The sequence below is a fragment of the Plectropomus leopardus genome, chromosome 19 (assembly GCF_008729295.1).
Source record: "Plectropomus leopardus isolate mb chromosome 19, YSFRI_Pleo_2.0, whole genome shotgun sequence".
NCBI classification, from domain to species: domain Eukaryota; kingdom Metazoa; phylum Chordata; class Actinopteri; order Perciformes; family Serranidae; genus Plectropomus; species Plectropomus leopardus.
In genome coordinates, this window is record NC_056481.1 from 27,776,530 (window position 1) to 27,798,838 (window position 22,309).

Consider the following 22,309-nt stretch of genomic DNA (forward strand, 5'->3'; position numbering starts at 1 on the left):
AATAAAACATTTAAAAGCCTTAAAAAATCTTTAAAAAATATTATATAGATTAAATATTTCTCTTTGACTTTACTTAAGATATCACATTCTTAACCATTTCATCACCAGTATTTATTCTCAATTAAGCTTCAGCCAACTTGTGAAATACACAAAACTGTTCAGTTAAGCCAGACTAACTTGGTTTACTTCAAAACTGAAGTTGTAACTTGCAAAGAATAAATTAAGTCACTTATCATTTTTTAATTGCAATAACTTCACAAAATTAAGTCAACAGAAGTAAAGTTTTAATAAATAATAAAATGAACATACATTGAAAGTAGTAGTTTATTTTTTTACTTACCTTTATCAAGGCAATCCATCTCCTAGATTTATAAAACTAAGATGAATTTGTGAGTTTATAATCTATCAACCATCAGCCAGTGTAGTAATGGGCAGGTAAGACAACAGAGATTCCTCTTTAAAAAAAAAAAAGGAGGAAGAAATAAAAATAGTTCCTTCATGACCAGAAAACACTCTGAATGATATAAGAACAGTTTTGGGTGTATAAGTGAAGTATTTAACCATAAGGCGCACTTGAAGATTTCACTTGATTATTTCTTTAATCTGAATCATGCTGTACGAACACACAACTGCTGATGCAACAACAGCTTCAGAGAAAGAAACAGCTCCACACTGAACTGGAAGAACAGAAATAGCACTTATTCATATTTTAGGTGTCTGTATTAAGAGCTCTGTTTGGAGCATTTCCACAAATAAACCTCCAGGTAAACCTTGTAATACATATTTCACCCACATTTGTTGGTTTTTTTCCAGCATGGCAACAGAAGGTAATTGCCAGTGTTTCATATGAGACAACCTAAATGAGGACAATGTTATCATAAAACTCCTTTTGACAAAAAATAAACTTTTCAGCATGAATCATGATCAATCCTGCAGAGTGGAATGTTTTTCTCCAGGTTTTGTTTAATATACACTTTCTGTCTGTTTTATGTTAGAATTTAAAGATTTAAAAATTAAAAATTGCATCATTTATTTTTATAAAGTGGAAATTATTTTTTTCCCATTGAAACCTGATCAAGTTAGTTTAATTTCTTTCAAAACATGGGAAGAAGGTGATGTGCAGCTAAAGAAATGACCCAAAAAGTAATACGAAATTAGTAAGAAGTACAAGAAAATTACCTGAAAATTAGTAAAACAAAATTAAAAACCCGAACAAAAAAAAAACAGAAGCGAAAAAGACAGAAAAATTAGATTAAAAAAAACACGAAATCATGTTACAGAATTAGAATCATTATAATAATTCTGTTACAAGATTCTTTTTTTTTAAGTCTATCTTTTCCAACCTCCCCTTCCCAATACATTTTTTCCCTTGCATTTTTAAAAATAATCTTGTAAATCGACTAATTTCTTGTAATTTGTGTAATATTTCTTACCAAGTTGCTTATTGTTTTTTTCCTCATGTTTTTGAAAGAAATCACACCTACTTGCTCAGATATTTGCTCAGAGTTCAAAGATTTAAATAACTGTGAAAGGTGTCTCAAAGCAGCACAAGAAAAGTGATGCCGCTCCAGCTTTTAAAGGGTTAAATTTTGACAGATGTGTATAGTGTTTCTATTACCTAGCTCTACATTCTACATTACATTATTATAAGAACAATCTGAGTGGGTGCAGACAGAGGCTGGGGTGGGGCTGTTAGACAATCTGGAATTTTTTACAAATGTAAGTAAAACGTAAAAAGCAGGCGAGGCAGAGACCAGATGGAATTCACTAGAATGTGGAGGAGAAATCAGGCATAAAGTGTGGAGTGGTTTCACTGGTCCAGTGAGTCCAGAGAGAAACAATCATAGTTTTGACATTTGTCTCATTCCATCACAGTTCATCTGCTCATCAGCACACCTGAAAACATCCCGGAGAACGTGACAATGTTTAGACAGGATGTTCTCTTCACTGGTGAGTCCTGACTAACCAACAGCAACTCCATCTTTTCACTCTGGGTCCTGCTCCTCAACTGTTCTCAGGTGTTCTTCAGGTGTTAGCCTCTGGCGGCTGTGTACAGTTGGCAGCCTGCTCGGACTCTGGGCAGGGCTGCAGAGAGCGCAGGATGTACTCCAGAGTCCACTGCTCTTCCGGTAAGGCGTGCTCCTCCAGGGTGAACTGACCCTGCTTAGTGCGGGTCAGTTCCTTCACATGAGCACATGACGACAGAGCTGCAACACAAAGACTGTCATTATTCTCATGTGTCAGCAGGGTGCATCTCTGATTGGCTACTTCACTTTATTCACCTTTCCATTAAACATGCTGATGAGTGAATCTCACCTTTCCCCAGGTCATCCACTAAGCTCCTGACATAAAATCCACCTCCACACTCGATATCTGTTATAGAAGCAAAACCATTTTAATTGCTGGTTTGAATGTGTAATTTAAAAATATGGAAACAGCAGGAGGTCACATCCAAAATGCAGTTATAAATACCAGCGAGTCAGAGGTCAGTATTCTGCAGAGGAAGACAGAAACACTGCATTATGCAGTGTATGCTAACCCAGAGTGAAGAGAGGAGGTGTGAAGTCCTGCAGGGTCAGGTTGTACACAGTGACTGGTCTGGCTGGTTTGGCCTCAACCTTGTGACCTTTCATCAGCAGCACCGACAGACGCTGGCCATCTTTTTTGAGTGCAGAGTAGCTGAAATGATGGAAAACCAATTAATCACTGAGGTCACTGGGGGTTTAGCCTGGAGCTCTGTAGAGGAAAAAATACTAACATTATTAACATTAATATTTTTGGTGATTTTTTCTTTTTTTTCCATTTTGGGTGATTTAAAAAAAAAAAGAAAAAAAAAAACCTTCCAAACACGCAGGCCCACCAACATAATGACGCCACTGCCACTAACCCAAAGACCCAAAGCATCAGCATTTTTCTGGAAATAAGACTCAACAATCAACTATCTTTCCCCTGAGTCACATACAGCACGTTTAACTGAAAAGTATTATGCTGCACTGTGGACAGGGTGTATAAATTACATCAATCCATCCATTCTATACCACAGAGAGACACTGTCAGTCTTCCCATTTCCCTCAATGTGAAATGTTGCAGCTTTAGGCTGTTTGGCTTCATGAACGGCAACTGGCAGGAAAGCCTCCTCACAGCAAGAAGTGACAGATTGTACAACACAAGTCTGGAGCTCTGATAGAGACCTCTAGAGGCAGCAAAGTTCACTGCATCACAACAGAAACAGCAGCAGACGGACCATTTATGTGCTCAGAGACCAGAGACCAGAGGGAGCTGAAAAGAGTTTTTTATTAGGCCTCTGTAATTCTAATAACTGAGTCAAAAAATACTTTTAAGGTTACTGGTAGCTTAATTACTCTGTAAAACTATGGATACATATTTTAGGTTAGTTCTTTATTCTAGTACTCTCAAAAAACAAACAATAAAATAAACAAGACCCCCCCCCCATGCCTTGTTGCCATTCTGCCTGAAACGATGAATCGAGTGATGCCTAATTGAAAATGCTGACTATTACCTGATGCTGCGCTGATCTATCATTTTAGATGGATATTCATAGAAAGCAGTCACATCACTGTGTCTCATCCAAAATATGTAAACGATAATATGTAAATTTTATAAAAGAACAGGGTCTATTATATGTATTAGAGGTTGACTGATTTATTGGTTTGGCCATTTAATTTGCTCCGTATGAATGTGTGTTACAGCAAAGCAACTGTTGTACTTGCTTAGATATACAGCATTTTTTTGAGAAATCTTTAACTGTGGCTGTTAAACATAATAAATTAAGTCCCTTTACATTTAGCATCAGTATTTGGGTGTTTCTTTTACTCTTAATGTAACAATAGTGAAATAAGGCTCTGCTGAAATGCTGCATTTGTTGTACTTGCCCTAAGGTCTGTTTTCTCCTGTGATTAGAAACTTCATGGAGGCTCCATGATGTTTTCAAGCACGAATATTCATGCAAATTACATTTCTAGGCTTTCTACCAATTAGATTTGCGAATCAAAACCTCTAAAAGTACTTTAACATACACAGATATTATTGGGATGAGTTGAATTTGTCAGACTGCACGCTTTACTCACAGTGGAGGAACTTGCATGATGTCACCAGTGAAAGCTTTCAGTTTCTCCTCAATGTCTAACCTGGTAATGTGCTCTGTGGGCAAAAAATCATAGAGACATCAGCTTGTAAAATAGAGACAAAATCTGCTGAAAGAAAAGAGGCATGCTTTGGTAGATTAGACAGCTGACTGGGATGAACTGTTTGGATGACATGGCATCATTAGTACTTCAATACTTACCAAAGCCTTTCTCCAGAGTCACACTGCCAGTGGCATCAAGAGTATCTGTTGCTTTGCCCAGTTCCCCAACAGCAACATATTTCTGAAAAACAAGCAGGACAAATGACTTTATTGTCTCTGTGCATTAATGATCACTTCCACAGGTATGCTGCTCATTCTAAACCAAAAAATGCCAAACTCCAACAGGAGCAAGAGTTATTTTTGGTCAAACGATGTACTGTCCTCAGTGAAATGTACCTCAGGCATTCAAGGAGAATTTTGGTATTTTCTAACCTGGACCCTGTTTTCCCCGTTTTTTTAGTGTCAAAGTGACTCATCAGAACAATAGCTTTGTGAAATTGGTCCAGTATTGAGTGAGACAGTTGCAGCCAGCAGCACATAGCAAACAGATTTTTTTTTAAATAAAATGTGTCATCCTTAATGTACACATGTTTAAAATACCACTTTGATTGAATATGTTAACGCTGTTCAGACTAACAATGGGATAAAAACCAGCTTAACAATTAAAAAAGACCTCATTTTTAAGTATTCTTGAAATAACATATATTTTATTCTCATGAGAACTGTATTTCCTGTCTTAATCTATCTTAATGTTTTAGTTTAACACATCATATAGTAAGATAAAATCTGTGATACAGCTTTCATTACATTTGTGTAGTTCAATTCAATTTTATTTATAAAGCCCAATATCACAAATCACAATTTGCATCATTGGGCTTTATAGCATATGACATCTCTCTGTCCTTGGACTCTAACAGCGGATAAGGGAAAACAACCCAAAACACCCTTTAACAGAGGAAAAAATGCTAGAAACCTTGTTTTGTGTTGTATTATTATTAACTGAATCCTCATACTGGAAACACACAAATTCTGTTTGAGAAGAACAATTTCTCTGCTTTGTTAATGTAACTCTTTATGACTTTGTTATCAGCTGACTTATAATGTTTAAATAGGTGCCAACAAACTCACCTTAGAACCAGCCAACATTTTACTGAGCATCTTTGTGCCGTTCCCAACACCAACAACTGAAAAAGACAATATAGACAATGTTAGCAAAGCCCTGCTAACCTCCCCGAGAAGTGGAAATGTTCATTACAGCTGACACTGAGCAAACATCATCCTGATGATTTCATTACAGCCTTAGTGCTGACTGTAATTATTCATTCTGTCCATAATTGCTGCTGAGAGAGAGAGAGATCCCTTTCAAAAGCAATGGAGGGCAAAACCCACAGTCCTTGTTCTGTATAAAAAGGAATTCTTAAGTTCAGCCAAACCTTATGAGACTTCAGCCCTATGAGTTACACAAATCCTAAGTTTTTCTTCCAGTGTTACAGTCTTTTTAGGACCAAATCCACTCTGTGTTTCCACAGTGTTTCCTTGCTGAGCCGTGGAGTAGGTATAGAAACAAGTAGCAGAAATTCTGTATTAGAAGGACAAACCTAGAAAGATACACACTTGATTTTCTCTCATGAACATGCTTGCTTGCTTCCTATCTTTAGTCACCTTCACCATATACATACCAACTAGTAAATCAATCTCTGCCCTTGCAGAGAAATGTCACAAGGTAATGTTTCATCACAGTTTAAAGGGAGAGTTTAGATTTTTTGAAGTGGGGTTGTATGAGGTACTTATCATTAATTAGTGTATTACATGTGGTAGATGAGAGTCAGCATGTCCCCAGTTTGGAGAAGCAGGCTAGAGTCCAACATGGTAGCTTACCAATCTGCTGCTGTGAATGGGGGCCAGTGACAAAAAATCGTTGAGCCACCTAAAAAAAATGCACCTAAAGAAATCAAAAAGATAAGCTTACATGCATGCTATATTGAGAGTATTTTCACTGCTTTACTTTAATGTTAAACAGTGATATCTGATGGAAAAATTAAACACCAGATTCCACTGAGACAAACACTGATTTAATATTGCTGAATACAGGAGCTGCTGGTCTACTGCTGCTTCCATCACTGAATTTTTTTGTGATGTACTTAAAATGTCTAGTTTAGATTCACCAAAATCACACAATAACACAAACTAGCAAAGTAATCTACACAGCGGCAGACCTACAGCTCCTGTGTTCAGCTATGTTAACCCACTATTTTTCTCAATGGAGCCTGGTTGCTTTTACAAGAGCATGGACCAAAGCTGTTAATTGAAACTGACTGTCTGAAGGAAAGGTAAAGCAGTAAAATCTCAATAATCACCAATATAGCATACACTAGGGCTGGGCAATATGGCTTTAAAATAATATGATTTTTCTTGTCTATAGTGTCATACACAATATCTATCTCAATAGTTTGAAATGTCCTCTAAATTAGTGTGAACTACTAAAATACTAAATTATTAAATACACTGCAGTTACAAATACAGTAGCTAAAATAAAGTAACACAAACTATTGTTATAATAACGTTTAAAACAATCATGTTATAATGTTAAATAAAGTATGTTAAATAATACACTTAAACTGATATTGATTTTTTTTTTTTTAGGTGGGGCTTTTTTGGATGGTTTAAACAGGTTTTGCTGTGTCCCCTCTCCACAGCAGTACAATGCTTAGCTTCAGTGTCAGACTCCAGTCTGCTTCTCCAAACTGAGGGTGTGCTGTCTGACCTCTGATGTATGTAATGTACTGTCCATGGATAAGCACCTCATGCAACCCCACTTTTTTAAAAAACAAACTATTCTTTTAATTGTTTGGGTGGAATCTTCTTTAAATACCAGCTCCACTACTAACCAGCCAGGGCAGAAATGACAACAGTCACACATGGACCACCACTTGTATTTAAATGGATCACCCCTCTTACCCAGCACCCCACTGGCAGCACTGTCCAGCGTCCCTCCGTGCCCCATCTTCAGGCTCTGCTTCTTCCTCTTCCGCGGGTTCGGGTTTTTTACCCCAGCCTCTGAAACACACCATTTACACACAACATGTTACTGCTAGCTTCAAATCAAACATGCTCCACTGCTCCAATGACAACAGACTCATTTCCTAATGTCGGTCCCTGCTGAATTACCTTTGAGTAAAACTTCTTTGAGTGTGTTTAACACATCTGCCGATGTCGGCCCTTGTTTCTTATATATCGCAAACAATCCATTTAAGGAGTGTAATTTAGTCAAAGAACTAGTTATAGGAGCTGCAGTGTTGCTTATGTTCCCTGCCATGCTTGTTTTACTCTTCTTCGGCGGATATACTTCTTCTTCTACTCGTGTAATTGCCAACTGCGACTAAGCAAGCAGTGCTTGTATTTTGCCATCTGCTGGTTCAACACATTTATATTTATTTCTTATTTGGGCCCCAAACCAAAATAACACGACGAAAATGTCATTACTACTAAAAGACCTTAACTATTTCTGTCCTCTGTGACACGCTGGCTGATTAAAATTGGTAACGTTTAGTTTTTGCTAGTAGTTTGAGGGTAGCTGGCTGAAAAAGGCTTACGTTTTCGAAACTACACTGACCAAAATCCTTTGCGCCGAAATGCACTTCCTAGTTACTTTGTAGCTTGGCTTCCTTTGCCTGTCAGCTGTGCTTTCTGCAACAACTGTCCAGAAGGTATTTGTCGAGAAGTTGCCGAGGTTAGTGGAGTTTGTTGTCTTAAATTATGTTAGTAATTTGTTAAAGGCAGAATCCTAAAGACTTCCGTTATTTTCACGTCGGTTAACCATTTGATAGCCCTGTACGAGCCTTTGACGTACGCGATACTCCCATTCAAAATTTGACAATAACATTTAGCTCTGTTATCACCAAGTTGCATAGTTTTTAAGATAGAACGCAAAACGTTTTCTATATAAATATAAGCCATATTTTGATTCGGCATACATATGGTTTCACCAAGTACCATTTATTTGAATAAATTTCATGCTTTTGTGTCATGCTGCTTGCTCACGCCAACCAGCTAACAGTTCTTGAAGTTTGATTCTCTTTTAATATGTTCTGGTTCTTAGGTTGGATGATGCCGAATTGAAGGAGTGGTTCTCGTGTTGTTGGCTGGATTTTCATCTTTATATTACTACATATGTGTTTTTGTTGAAAGCATGGTGCACTCTAAACTGCTGCAGTTTTTATTGTGTTTGTCATAGTGGAGCACTTGCACAGTCTGCACCAGTTGTTATTTGCAGTAATTAGTTTCGATTTTTCAATGTATGAGATATTTTTCATTGATGCTAACAGCCAAATTATTTTAGTGAATGAGTGGAACTTAGGTTTGAACAGTTCCAGATTACACACTGACAGTGCCTAAAAAAGTCATTCCATGATTAAGCATCCATGTATTGTATTCAGAAACTGTCCTGTTGGTAGGTTAATGCAGTATTCATTATTATTATGAAAGTATCTACACACACACATGCGCACACAAGTTGTATGCAGTTTGGCCTCACAAAGACAGCAGATTCATGTTACTACTGTTTTTTCAATTTGGTCTGTCTGCAGTCCTTCAGTATCCACTTTCACTCACTCAGTGATGGTGATGAGCTGCTAGCAGATCTGTGTAGGCCAGGCCTATGGAACCATTTAAACGGTAGCATAAGTGTCCTATAAAATACATTGTCATTTTTGCAGGATTCACACGTTTAGTAAACATTGTTCAGTAACAGGGCTACATATGATGGGTCAAAACACAACAACATTTCAGAAAACACTTTGTTTCCCAAAAACAAAACAATAATTCCCAAACACTTCACTCCAAAACACTTCAACATTTCCCTCCACAATGTAACATTTCCTAAAAACACTAGGAAATCTTGAAGTGTTTTTTGGAAATGTTGTAGTGTTTTGTAAATTTGTTTGAAATGTGTTTTATGAAATGTCACATATTAAACTTTTGGTCCCTAAATTGTTGTGAGATAGTTAGAAATCACAATTTTTAGAGCCCAAGGTGATGTCATCAAATGTTTTTTTTTGTCCAACCAACAATCCATAACAGAAAGATATTCATTTTACAATCATGAGTCAAAGAAAAGCACCAAATCCTCACAATATAACACTACGAGGGAAATTTTGGCTTAATGCTTGAAATGACCTGAAGGTTCAAAATAACCCATTTCTCTATTGTTTCATTTCAGTCTGCAAATCATTCTGTTCTTCTCCAGTAAACAGAGTAAGTCCCAGATGAAAGAAGGAAGACGTGAAGACAGCTTTCCACCTCTCAGATGACAGGAAGAGACTTGTGACTCACTATGGAGGATTTTAGGCGAACATACCTGCGTCTGTGTAAGGAGGGAGGTGTGGAGCCTCAGGAGAGTGTCGTGGCTCAGCTCCAGGAGAGCAGGGCAGCTCAGGGCTCCAGACTGGATCTGAGTGGACAGAGCCTGTCTATAGATACCTGCTCTGTGCTGGCCAGGACCTTCCAAAAAGACACCATCTTTACAGAGGTGTTGCTCAGTGACTGCATGCTCAGTGAGGAAGGTTTGTAAATTTAGACTGACTAAACTGTATACATATACTGTATGTTGCCTGGTGTATCGAATTGTAAGTAACTCCCTGAGCTACCACCTTATTGTGGTGGAGGGGTTTGCGTGTCCCAAGGATCCTAGGAGCTCAGTTGTCGGGGGCTTTATGCCCCTGGTAGGGTCTCCCATGGCAAACAGGTCCTAGGGTAGGGACCACACAATGTGTAGCTCACTAGACCCCTTATGATGAAAGACATAAATGGTCCAAAGTTTCCCTCACCCGGACGCGGGTGACCGAGGCCCCCCCCTGAAGCCAGGCCAGGGGATGGGGCTCGATGGTGAGCGCCTGGTGACCGGGCCTTTACCCATGGGGCCCGGCCAGGCACAGCCCGAAGAGGCAATGTGGGACCTCCTTCCCATGGGCTCACCATCCATAGGAGGGGCCAAAGGGGTCAGGCGCAATGTGAGTTAGGTGGCAGCCGATGACCGGGATGTCACCTCTCTGATGGGGAAGGAGCCGGAGCTGGTGTGCGAGGTTGAGAAGTTTTGTCTAGATATAGTCGGCTTTACCTCGACACATAGCATGGGCTCCGGAACCAGTCTTCTTGAGAGGGGTTGGACTCTCTTCCACTCTGGAGTTGCCACTGGTGAGAGTCGCGGGCAGGGGTGGCAATACTTATTGCCCACCCGGCTCAGTGCCTGTATGTTGGATTTTACCCCGGTGGACAAGAGGGTAACCTCCCTTCGCCTTGGGGGGGACGGATCCTGCCTGTTGTTTGTGCCTATGGTCCAAACAGGTAGAGTCTCCCAGTCAACTGGCAGAGTCTCCCGTCAGAGGGAGCTTCAACTCCCACCTCTGGGAGAGCTTCGACCATGTGCCGGGGGAAGCAGGGGACGTTGAGTCCGAGTGGGCCATGTTCCGTGCCTCCGTTGTTGAGGCGGTCGATCGATGCTGTGGCCCTAAGGTGGTCGATGCCTGTCGTGGCAGCAACATCCAAATCCATTGGTGGACACCGGCGGTGAAGAAGGAGTCCTATCGGGCCTTCTTGGCCTGTGGGACTCCGGAGGCAGCAGACAGGTATCGGCAGGCCAACTGGAGTGCAGCTACGGTGATCACCGAGGCAAAAACCCGGGCATGGGATGAGTTCGGTGAGTCCATGGAGAACGACTTCCGGATGGCTTCGAAGAGTTTCTGGACCACCATCCAGTGTCTCAGGAGGGGGAGGCAGTACTCTGTCAACACTGTGTATGGTGGGGACGGTGCGCTACTGACCTTGACTCGGGACATTGTGAATTGGTGGAAGGAATACTTCGAAGAGCTCCTCAATCCCACCGACATGCCTTCCGGTGAGGAAGCAGGGCCTGGGGACTCGGGAGTGGGCTCTCCCATCTCTGGGGCTGAGGTTGCTGAGGTGGTCAAAAAGCTCCTCAGTGGCAGGGCCCCGGGGGTGGATGAGATCTGCCCAGAGTTTTCTTAAGTCCCTGGATGTTGTGGGGCTGTCATGGTTGACATGACATTGCGTGGACATCGGTGGCAGTGCCTCTGGACTGGCAGACCGGGGTGGTGGTCCCTCTTTTAAAAAACGGGGACTGGAGTGTGTTCCAACTATAGGGGGATCACACTCCTCAGCCTCCCTGGTAAGGTCTATTTCGGGGGTACTCGAGAGGAGGGTCCGCCGGATAGTCGAACCTCAGATCCAGGGGGAGAAATGCGGTTTTTGTCCTGGTCGTGGAACTGTGGACCAGCTCTGGACTCTTGGCAGGGTCGTTGAGGGTGCATGGGAGTTTGCCCAACCAGTCCACATGTGCTTTGTGGACCTGGAGAAGGCATTTGACCGTGTCTTTCGGGGAGTCCTGTGGGGGATTCTCCAGGAGTGTGGGGTATCGGACCCCCTGATACTGGCCGTCCGTTCTCTGTACGAGCAGTGTGGGAGCATGGTCTGTATTGCCGGCAGTAAGTCCGACTCGTTTCCAGTGAGGGTTGGACTCCGCCAGGGCTGCCCTTTGTCATTGATTCTGTTCATAACTTTTATGGACAGAATTTCTAGGTGCAGCCAGGACATTGAGGGGGTCCAGTTTGGTGACCTCATGATTGGGTCGCCGCTTTTGATGATGTGGTCCTGTGGGCTTCATCAGGCCACGACTTTCAGCTCTCACTGGATTGGTTCGCAGCTGAGTGTGAAGTGGCCGGGATGATAATCAGCACCTCCAAATCCAAGGCCGTGGTTGTCAGCCGGAAAAGGGTGGAGTGCCCTCTCCAGATCGGGGAAGGGATCCTGCCTCAAGTGGAGGAGTTTAAGTTCCTCAGGGTCTTGTTCACGAGTGACGAAAGGATGGAGTGGGAGATCGACAGGTGGATCGGTGTGGCATCTGCAGTGATGCGGACTCTACACCGATCTGTCGTGGTGAAGAGGGAGCTGAGTCGAAAGGCAAAGCTCTCAATTTAACGGTCGATCTTCATTCCTACCTTCACCTATGGTCACAGGCTTTGGGTAGTGACCGAAAGAACAAGATCACTGGTACAAGCGGTCGAAATGAGCTGCCTTTGTAGGGTGGCTGGGCTCTCCCTTAGAGATAGGGTGAGAAGCTCAGTCATCTGGGAGGAGCTCGGAGCAGAGCCGCTGCTCCTCCATGTTGAGAAGAGCCAAATGAGGTGGCTTGGGCATCTCACCTCCTGGACGCCTCCCTGGTGAGGTGTTCAGGGCACGTCCCACCGGTAGGAGGCCCTGGGGAAGACCCAGGACACTCTGGAGAGACTATGTTTCCCAGCTGGCCCGGGAACGCCTCAGGATCCCCCGGGAAGAGCTGGATGAAGTGGCCGGGGAGAGGGGAGTCTGGGCTTTCCTGCTTAGGCTGCTGCCCCCGCGATCTGCCCAGTAGAAAATGGATGGATGGATGGAAGTAGCTCAGTATAAGAACAGGCTTCATTTAGCATAAATGCAAATGCATGCTTGATGCATCTTTTAACCCTTCAAAACCTGGTTTGAAGTCTCTTTTCTTGTGCTGTCTATGGATGCCTTTCACAAGAAATTCAACCCTTCGAAACCTAAGAAAATTGGTTTGATTTCTTTCAAAAACCTGGGAAAAATGTAATGACCAAGTTGGCAAGAAATGCCTCACAAATTGCAAGAAATTATTCAAAGGTGACAAAGAAAGTGGCCTGAGGATTAACTAAAAATTAGTTTAAAAAAAGGGGTGACAATTATTACAAAATCATAAAAAAAGAAAAAAAATGTTCACACAACTATTAATAATCATTTTTATTTTTTATATTTAAAATTTTGTAAAAAATTTTTTTTTTTTTATTTTCTGCACTTATTTTGGCAATTTTCTTGTTTGTTTTTGTTTTTTATTTTTTTATCCATTTTATTTTATTTATTTATTTATTTTTATTATTTTTTGACATTTTAGCCTTTAATGAATAGGACAGCTTAATAACGTGAAAGGGGGAGAGAGAGGGGACAACATGCAGCAAATGGCCTCAAGCGGCAGTCGAACTCGAAATGTGAGTTTTTAACACACATTATTCAAACAGGAGGAAAAAGTTTATTTCTTATGGACCATTTTCAGCAGCAGATTAATCCAGATCTGGTGATCCAGTTATTATTCGTTGTACTGAGTCAAAATAAACTACAGTATGTGTTCATGTTAGTGAGTGAACATGTCAATCAGAGCAACAGTGTGGCTCATTGTTGCGTTTTTTTTATGTTTTTTGTACAACAGTTGACCTTTATGGCATAGATAATAACTTGTTTTTCTCTGCACATGGGACATGATGACAGTAAGTGTAACCTAAAATAAAACCGTGTCCGCTCTCATGCTTGTGTGTGACTCTCAGGTGCCAAAGTACTTCTGACTGGACTATTTGGCAACACAACAGTAAAAGTCTTGGATCTGAAGGTAACACCTGCAAATTAGAATGTCACCTCTCGCAGAAATGGTTGATTTTATTTCGTGAGATGTGTATCTATAGTCAGCTAATGCAAGATATTTTTCACAGGGCAATAACCTGAGATCTACAGGGGCTGAGGTGTTGGGAAAGCTGCTGGCTCGGAACAAGACTCTGCGTAGGTGAGAACGATGCTCTTCATGTAAGAATACTTTCTATTGCTGCAACACCAAGTGTGTCTTTAAATGTTACATATTGTCATAAGGTTAGAGGGAGCCTACTGTTTGGGGTCATTTTATTTTGCAATTAAATTTTTGTTTCATAAAATAGAAAATAAATAGCAGGATTTTGGACAATATAATGTTAATTTATATACATTTACGAGGTGTTTCCAATTACTCCGTGCTTCATTTGTTAATTTGTCAGGTAATATATCCTTTTAGAAATCCTTACATAGCAGCTGCTCACAGCTTAGACTGGTCAAAAAAAATCTGTACCAATCAAAATTAACAGCTACTTCATATTAGAGTCAACTTAACTCATATATTTTTATTTAAAAAAGAAATAGATGCGAGAGACCTGCGACAGAGAACAGCATCCCCGTTAACAAGTGGTGCTTCAAACTTGTAAATACTGTCTACAGGCTGGTGTTGGAGTGGAATGCTTTGGGGGTGTGGGACGAAGCCTTCTCCCTCTTTTGTGAGGGTTTAGCCTCCAACAGCGTACTGACTGAGCTGAACCTGCGCAACAATCAGATCAACCACCACGGAGCATCAGAGCTTGCACTGGCACTTAAACGCAACACCACTTTGCAAGTGCTGGGTGAGATACAATGACATCAAATATGACCCATCACTTTGTAAGCTTATTGTCCAGGTGTGCAACAATCTGTTGACACAAAGTTCACGCTTTTAAGATTTTCCTTGTTTTTTTTGTCTGAACACTCATCAGCTGAGGTGTCAGTGTTTGGACAGGCTCTGTGCTGGGACAGCACACATATTTTGTTGTAAAATAATTAAGTTTTCTGTGCCTGTTATTAGGCCTGAGCAATTTGAGCAAAACTTGTATCTTTGATTGCATTTAAATTATGAATATTTATAATAAATGAACCTCAACGGCTATGTTAGTGGCCTACATAGCTTTGGAGCACAAGCAGGGTTTGAGATCACATGATCCATAGCAACCAGTGACATACAGAAAGGCCATGCCTTTAGTCTGTACACTGTAAAATCTGACAAGTTGATTTTACGTAAAATGTTATTGAAAAATGAGAGCCTTGAAAGAGTAGAATAAATATAACTGTAAATCTTAGTTTACTTAATGTATGAGTGTACTCTGGTTTGTTTTACCTGACAGTATGATGGTCAGCTGCAGCCTCTCTCCCTGACTGTGTTCACAGATCTGAGGTGGAACAACATTGGTCTGCTGGGTGGCAGGTCTCTGCTGGAGGCTCTGCAGAAGAACAAAAGCATAGTGCAGCTGGAGATGGCAGGGAACAACATACCCAGTGACACTCTCAAAGCACTTGGTAAGATATGTGTGTGTGTGTGCGCGCGCGCGGTGCGTGCGTGCGTGTGTGTGTTAAAATGTTCCCTAGTTTCTTCTACTCTGCTTTACTTGTGTTCTGCAAAAACCCCAATCCCCAGACATTGCAGCTGCATCCTGTCTGCCTCCTCAAAAGGATGGTTCATCAAAATTTCAAAAGAAAGTTGTTTTTCTCACTTCCCTCAAGAGATTATCTCTCCATTCAGATAGTTTTGGTTTAGTGAGTCATGCATGATTGAAGATAACACTGGCAAACATTTGCTTTTCGTCCACTTCCATTTATTGTGAGCAAAGGGGCAAATAAAACATTTTGGTGTTCTGATTGAGCATCTGCTGGACATGCAGGTACCCCAGAGGCCCTGAGTCCATGTCTTGACAGTTCAGAGCCAAGTCTAGACCAAAGTGGGGCTTCTGACCTGTTTAAGCATGGACACAGGGCCTCTGGGGGTGTCCTTTGTCCTGTGGCACTAGGGTCTTTGCGGTGGATCCTCTGAGTCCTCTAGCTTGCAAGGTGGGGTCTTAGCACTTCCACTGGATGCTCGATTAGATTGGATCTGGGGAGTTTAGAGACCAGGTTGAGGCCTTGAGTTCTTTGGCATGTTTCTTGAGCCATTCCTAAGCAGTTTTTTTGGTGTGGCATTGCACATTGTCCCCCATACTGTTAAGGGGGGCACCGCCACTGAGGAGTACCATTACAGTGAGGTTAAGTGGCATCCACATGAATGCCAGATCCCAAGGTTTCCCAGCAGACCATATGAGATTGTAAGGCGATGATCATTGTTATTCACTTTACCTCTCAGTGGTGTAAATGTTGGGACTGATCACTGTATGTTCTGAGGAAGTAAGACTTACCTCATCTGTGATTGTTACTTCGTCATCATGGATTCAATTTGAATAACATTTGTGTAGCACTCTCATTGCTGGTCAAAGTATTAACACTATTCTAATGTGTTCTGATTAGAACATGATGCAGATTATCACCCAGTAATACCTAACATGCACTCCATCCTCCACTGTGGACCCATGTTTCTCTGTCTTCACTCGTTACCATCTTGCTCCTGTTGTTTAACCCTTTCAGAACAGACCACAGGGCAAAACTCATACATCCAGTCCACCCTGAGAGAGAGCCACTGCAGGTCCCAGGTCCTCAGCAAGGAGATCCAGACACTGAAGGAGGAGAAGGGCCGGCAGGTAACCCTCACACTAAACCACAAAGTAATTCATACCTACAGAACAAGAACACTTGTGGATGAAGAGTGTTAGAAAACTTCTAAAAACCACAAAAATTGTTCTCACATAACACAATTAGAATGGCGCTTTGTTCACGTATTGTTATTTTGAGGCGGCACAAAGTGATTGCACCCTAAACCTTACCCTAACCATCAAAAACTTGGTCAGAAGTCAGAATGGCACTGTATTTCCTGCTATTTAAATGCACATTATTCAGATGCACCTACATAGCCCCCTGTTCACAATACACGTACACTCTGCTTGTTACACACACAGGAATGTGCAAATAGGTTGCAGGTTGGTAAAAGAATACATTGCTAATGCGAGAAGTGTTGGTTACATTCTCTAAAATGTGAACATAGTAGAGAGCAGAGCAGAGCAAAGCAGAGCAGCAGAGTTTCTGTCCAACTCCTACTAGACACTGTGCACATTTACGCACGAGGAGCAGCACATTTTTCTTGATTATTTCAGAAGCTAAAAGTTTAATTCTCTCACCTCTGTTAAGTTTATAGCTACAATTTCTAGTTTTGCTCTTTAACCCTTTGATACCTGAGCCAATGGGCCTGATTTCTTTCAAAAACATGGGACAAAACATGAGAAGGCAATGAGCAGCTTACCATGATATTACACAATATTAGCAGGAAGTTAGTCATGAAACAGTTACAACAAAATGACTTGAAAAAAAAAACAAAATTAAAACATAAACACAAAAAATGAACTGAAAATTAGCAAAAAGGGTAACAAATAAATGAATAAAAATAGGAAATTAATTGAAAAAAGTGCTAACACACACACACACACACACACACACACACACACACACACACACACACTTATACATATTTCTGTAACATTTCTGGATAATCTTTTCTCTCTCATAAATACATCTTCAGGTCATTTTTTGTCACTTTTTCTTAATTTCATGCAAAATTAGAGCCAACCCTTATTTTTTTTGTGAGGCATCTCCACAAAACCATTTTTTTTCAGGTTTTCATGGTTTTAATGCTTGTCAAAGGCATCTGAACACAGCAGAAGAAATCTGATGTCAGTCCGATATCAAAGTGTTAAATATCCCACAATATTTGTTGCAGTGGCATTATTGCTCTTCCTACATTATTCTCTGCCAAAAACAGCTCGCTTTTCCAATTCACCGTATCCACCATGTAAATAGTTAGTGCACCAGCTGCAGGATCACCTGGCTTTGTAAGAGAATAGGAAATTACACTCTTATTGGTTTAATTCATGTTATGCCCAAAACACACCTGTTATTAGTTAAGGAACAAATTATTACACCTTTGTCCCTTGTACCTTACTTTGTGCCCAGATTGTACTTAACTGAACCAGCCAAAGTGGTGTTAGACCTGCCCTTAATGCACTTGTGCTGTCCACTTTAGACCACACACTGTAGATCTTTTAAATAGGGCCCTATAGCTACAATACATCAGCATTGTTAGTTAGTATTGTCACTATAGACATGTTAGTATGCTGTCATCAGCATTTGGCTCACAGAGCTGGATTGTTAGTCTTGTTAGCTATTCAAAGACCTCCCCAGCAGTCTTCATTGGAATTACTTTCTGCTGAAGGAAGAGTTCCAGTGAAAACAGTGAAGAAAGTTATTCATGAAAGTAAAATAAAATCTGTTTCGATAGAAATAAATGCAGTCAGGTAGAATGGATTGCAGTAGTGACAATTGTCATGGTTCATGGTAACAAGTCAAAAACCATCCAGACAGATGACAGCCTAATTCATTTTAACTAATAATCTCCAAGCTCAGATAAGGACATGGCTACAAACACTTTTGCAGCTACATTTAAAGCCTACAGGTGGCTTGTTAAGACTTGTTAATACTTTTTTGGGTAGTTTTCGATAGACACAAGATTTAGGGTTGAATTTTTTTTTTTTGGAATGCTTTTTTGGGGGCTTTTTGCCTTTAATTAATAGGAAAGCTTGAGTGTGAAAGGAGGGGAGAGAGAGAGAGGGGGCGACATGCAGCAAAGGGCCGAGGCCAGAATTGAACCTGCATCCGCTGTGGTGAGGATACAACCTCTGTACATGAGGTGCCCGCTCTATCCACCAAGCCACAGAGTTTTACAGATTTTGGGTGATGTTTGTGGTGGTGACTGTTGTTGTTGCTGCTCTCTTTTAGTTCTTGAGCCTGATGGAAACCATAGACAGGCAGAGGGAGGAGATGGGACGCCATAGCGGGTGAGTGGATATGTTATTGTGTACAATCATCGGCGATAAATAATTGAGAGTCACAACAGCTTAATTAGGGAGCCAGCCCTTAACCATTTTAATATGTAGAACAATTACTCTGCCTCGTCCTCAAATAATTACATTTTGTATCCACGGCCTCATGGCACTTACAATTATTATGTCTTTTCTGTTTCATTAGCTCCGCCTCCATTCAGATAGGCCAACTGCAGGAAGCGCTCAATGAGAGGAAGTCTGCTGTCAACGCTCTCACTGCCAAGTAAGCATTTCATTTTCCTTGATTCAATATTCCCAGTATAAAGAGCAGCACAGTCTGTGAAGTCACTTTGATCATTTTTCAATCAAACACAAGGTTGTTTGAAGGACTCCTGTGTGAGTATTAGGGTTCCTGTCAATCCTTTAAAAGTCTTAAAAAGCATTGAATTTATTAATCTAGAAATAAGGTCTTAATTGGCATTAAAATGTCTTAAACCAGTCTTTCATGTAGAGTTACATTTTATGAAATGTTTTATTTTTCTGACTTTGCTTTGTAAAATCTCAAAATAATTGGTAACTTTTTAAAATACATAATTTACAAAATGCCTCTCAAATGAATTCCATTAATGTCACATTAAAGTTATGAAAATATAGAAAAAACAACAACAAAAACCCCAACTTAGATTAAAAAAAGCATTTAAAAATAAGATACAACAAATATAAAACTGAATTGTGAACACCAGTGTGTGTATATGAGTATTGGTTTTGGACTTAGGATATAAAGATTATACTTATATTTAGTTTTGTTGGTTTCTGTCATTTTTATGGTGGAAAGCTATTAATGTACAAAGGGAAGATGAAGATGAATTAATGCTCCTATGAGGTTAAATGCTGACTAAGATGTAACATTACAACTGCAGCATTCTGAGGCTGTCTTGGTGATGGTGAGATGTGGCAGACCATAGAATGTTCTTTTATAAAACATTCCCACAATGTTACATGGGAACAAAGGAAGAACATTTTCATTTTAACATTCAGAACATGTTATTGAGGACTGTGATTACGGAACATTTTTTTAAAAAATAAAAATGTAATTCAATGTGATATGTTAAATAACAGAGAATTAGAGAATGTTACCCAAACTTTAAGAAGAACATTTTGGGAACTAAAAGAAAACTTGCTGCTGAAAACGCTACTAAAATATTGTATTGGTTTCATTGTACCATTCTCAGAACGTTTTTAAAGCCAAAACGTGCTAGCTGGGTTGTAGTCGTCAGAAAATGAATTGGTCTGATAATAAAGCTGCTTTTAGTTCTGCTAAAGCCTTTCCTTCTCCATGCACTTTGAAATCAGGTGATGTGCCAGAAACACAGAAATTCATATGAGCCAGGTACTTGCTGTCAGATGTAAAATTGTTATGTCTAGGGACGGGGCGACGCGTCGACGTAATCGATTACGTAAATGCCTTGATTTACATAATGTGCGTCAATGCGTCGCAAGGCCCTTTTCACACAGCGCACATCAGGAAAGCGTGAGCACGCCGAACGTGTCATTTTTTATTTCGGCGCCCATGTTATCAAATGAGAGCACACTGCCTCCCTGAGCTGAGAGGCGTGTCTCCACCGCGTGTCAGCTGCACCAAGTCTAGAGAAATGGTGGCTCGCTGATTTTTTACTCATGACGCGCGCATTTTTGTCAGCAGAAATAGACAGTGAAATGATATTTTCATTATTATATTGACTCTGTACCACTTTTTACAGCAGTTTAAAAGTCTTTCCGTGTCATGCAGATGAGGAAATACAAAGATGTCTGTTTTACTCAAACTTCATTGCTTCCCTCAATTCAAAACAAAAGCCCTTTGACTGTGTGTGGAAAGAATCCCATCAGTTGCTGATACAATGAATTTTATCTTGTAACATTTACAGGACGGGGTTGTCAGCTGTGCAGGAGCTTTCACAATTTAATAAATGAGTGGGATTAATGCGTAGAAATATGAAAAAACAGCACTTACAGCAGCAGGCAGCGACGCAGCAGCAATGTTGCAAAAACGCACTATTTTTACTGTAAGATGTTTTGTTGAACTGCTAGGTTTGAGGTTTGTTACTGTAACAAAGAGTAACTGTTTTGTTACTCCTCCTAAAAGTGACATGAATTTAACATTGTTTTATTTATTTTGCCATTGAATTGCTAAATGTAGATTGCACTACAATACTTTTACTTGAGTGGAAGAAGCTCTTGCATTAATTTTATTTTAGAGAGACTTTATATCAGACTGTAAAACACAGATTACCAGTTAAGTCTGGGCTATTTTTTTGTTGGGGAATAATGCCCTACAGTGTATACTCTGTCATGATTGAAGATGATTAAATAAAATATTGAAATATAAATGACAAGTTTTAAAATCGTATTGTCGGTAAATTTGTTGTTATATTAATCAAGTAATAAAAACCTAAAAATCCTCTCTCAAAGGTGACAATAACCATTTGCTGAAAATCAAATGAAGTGGCACATGTAGCAAAAACAAAGACTGTTTTGGCTGGCCGAGGTGCCTTCAGGTGTACATGAACAAGCTATTCCAAGTGCTTCAGATGTCTTTTCTCCACAAGTCATCAATGCACTGCTCACTTAAATTTCTTTGAGTATTGGAAGAAGCTCATGCAGTAACTGTGATGATGTGTGCTGTGATTCTCTGCAGACTCCAGATGACAGAGGCTGCCCTCGCCCTCTCTGAGCAGAAAAACCACAATTTGGGAGAGCTGCTGACACGAGTGAAGGTTGAGAAAGAAGAACAGAGGGAACGGCAGAGCAGAGAGAGGAAGCAAGAGCATGAGGTACGGATAACACTGCACAAACAAGTCATTTCACCTCTACTGTGATTTGTACAGGAAACAGAATTTGAACAGGTTTTAGCTGGTCTTATATTTAAATAAGTCATTCAGCCCAGAGCTAGCTCACGAGAGCTCTCACATGTGCCAATAATTTGGTGAGGAAAATACATTTTGCCCCTGGCTGTTTTTTGACAAGGTGAATAGAGGTCAAATGAACACGAAGACAATATGTCATATTCAGTGTTGCTGCTAATCCTTGATATATCCCAGGCTGTGATAATTAAAAAGAAATGTACATGTAGTATATTGAAAATAATCCTTTTTGTGTGTTTTTTTCCATCTACAAACATGGTGTCATTGTGACAAAAAACTGGCATTTAAAGGGTTAAAATTCTGAAAATGAATAAATACTTGATATTTATGATCAGGACTGGTGTTGGTTAAAAATAAACTCAATGAAAGTAGCAAATAACATTAATGTATAATATTTTTTAAAGCCTGATTTTGAAAAGTGCATTTTGTATGCAGAGTGATACGAGTGTGTGAAATATTAAAGCGGGCCCTAAAGGTTAGGGAGGCATTACAGATAATTTTATTTTTTTCATTAGAATTAATAACACAATAGAAAACAGTATCGTCTGCATAAGTATGATTTTTTTTATTTACACATGGACAAAAGCAATCTTTTACAGGACAGGGTTAAAAATGGATCCATGCTGCACACCCTTGATAGAAATTCAGATGTAGCCATGCCTACATTCACAGCCCTGCTGAGCTGGTTAGCCAGTGAGGTAAACTGCCTATGGAGCCTTGTTAGGCTAAATAATAAGAGGGAGATATTAGTCTGTCTGTCTACTTTTCACATCAGCAGCTTGATATCTGATAAAGTTAAGACAGTTAAGATCACTGTCATTAAAGAGACAAAGTGGCATGAA

At 40.3% G+C, this 22,309-nt stretch overlaps 2 protein-coding genes across 2 annotated transcripts in view; one reads left to right on the plus strand and one right to left on the minus strand.

Moving 5' to 3' along the window:
* Positions 1-1,517: 1,517 nt before the first annotated feature.
* Positions 1,518-7,494, minus strand: trub1 (TruB pseudouridine (psi) synthase family member 1). The gene is made up of 8 exons (XM_042508267.1): positions 7,316-7,494; positions 7,106-7,204; positions 5,276-5,331; positions 4,307-4,388; positions 4,089-4,161; positions 2,540-2,679; positions 2,317-2,373; positions 1,518-2,207 (listed from the first exon to the last, which is right to left on the minus strand). The coding sequence occupies exons 1-8, from the start codon at positions 7,461-7,463 to the stop codon at positions 2,026-2,028; spliced, it is 837 nt and encodes a 278-aa protein (XP_042364201.1). The 5' UTR covers positions 7,464-7,494; the 3' UTR covers positions 1,518-2,025.
* A 318-nt stretch (positions 7,495-7,812) lies between these two features.
* Positions 7,813-22,309, plus strand: part of lrrc45 (leucine rich repeat containing 45) — a 34,771-nt gene continuing 20,274 nt past the window's right edge. The window contains exons 1-10 of the mRNA XM_042507427.1: positions 7,813-7,877; positions 9,393-9,708; positions 13,531-13,592; positions 13,693-13,763; positions 14,225-14,403; positions 14,981-15,109; positions 16,205-16,317; positions 18,503-18,561; positions 18,752-18,829; positions 21,242-21,377. Coding sequence (XP_042363361.1) covers positions 9,480-9,708; positions 13,531-13,592; positions 13,693-13,763; positions 14,225-14,403; positions 14,981-15,109; positions 16,205-16,317; positions 18,503-18,561; positions 18,752-18,829; positions 21,242-21,377 — 1,056 coding nt within the window. The 5' untranslated portion in view covers positions 7,813-7,877; positions 9,393-9,479. The remainder of the gene's footprint in view (positions 7,878-9,392; positions 9,709-13,530; positions 13,593-13,692; positions 13,764-14,224; positions 14,404-14,980; positions 15,110-16,204; positions 16,318-18,502; positions 18,562-18,751; positions 18,830-21,241; positions 21,378-22,309) is intronic.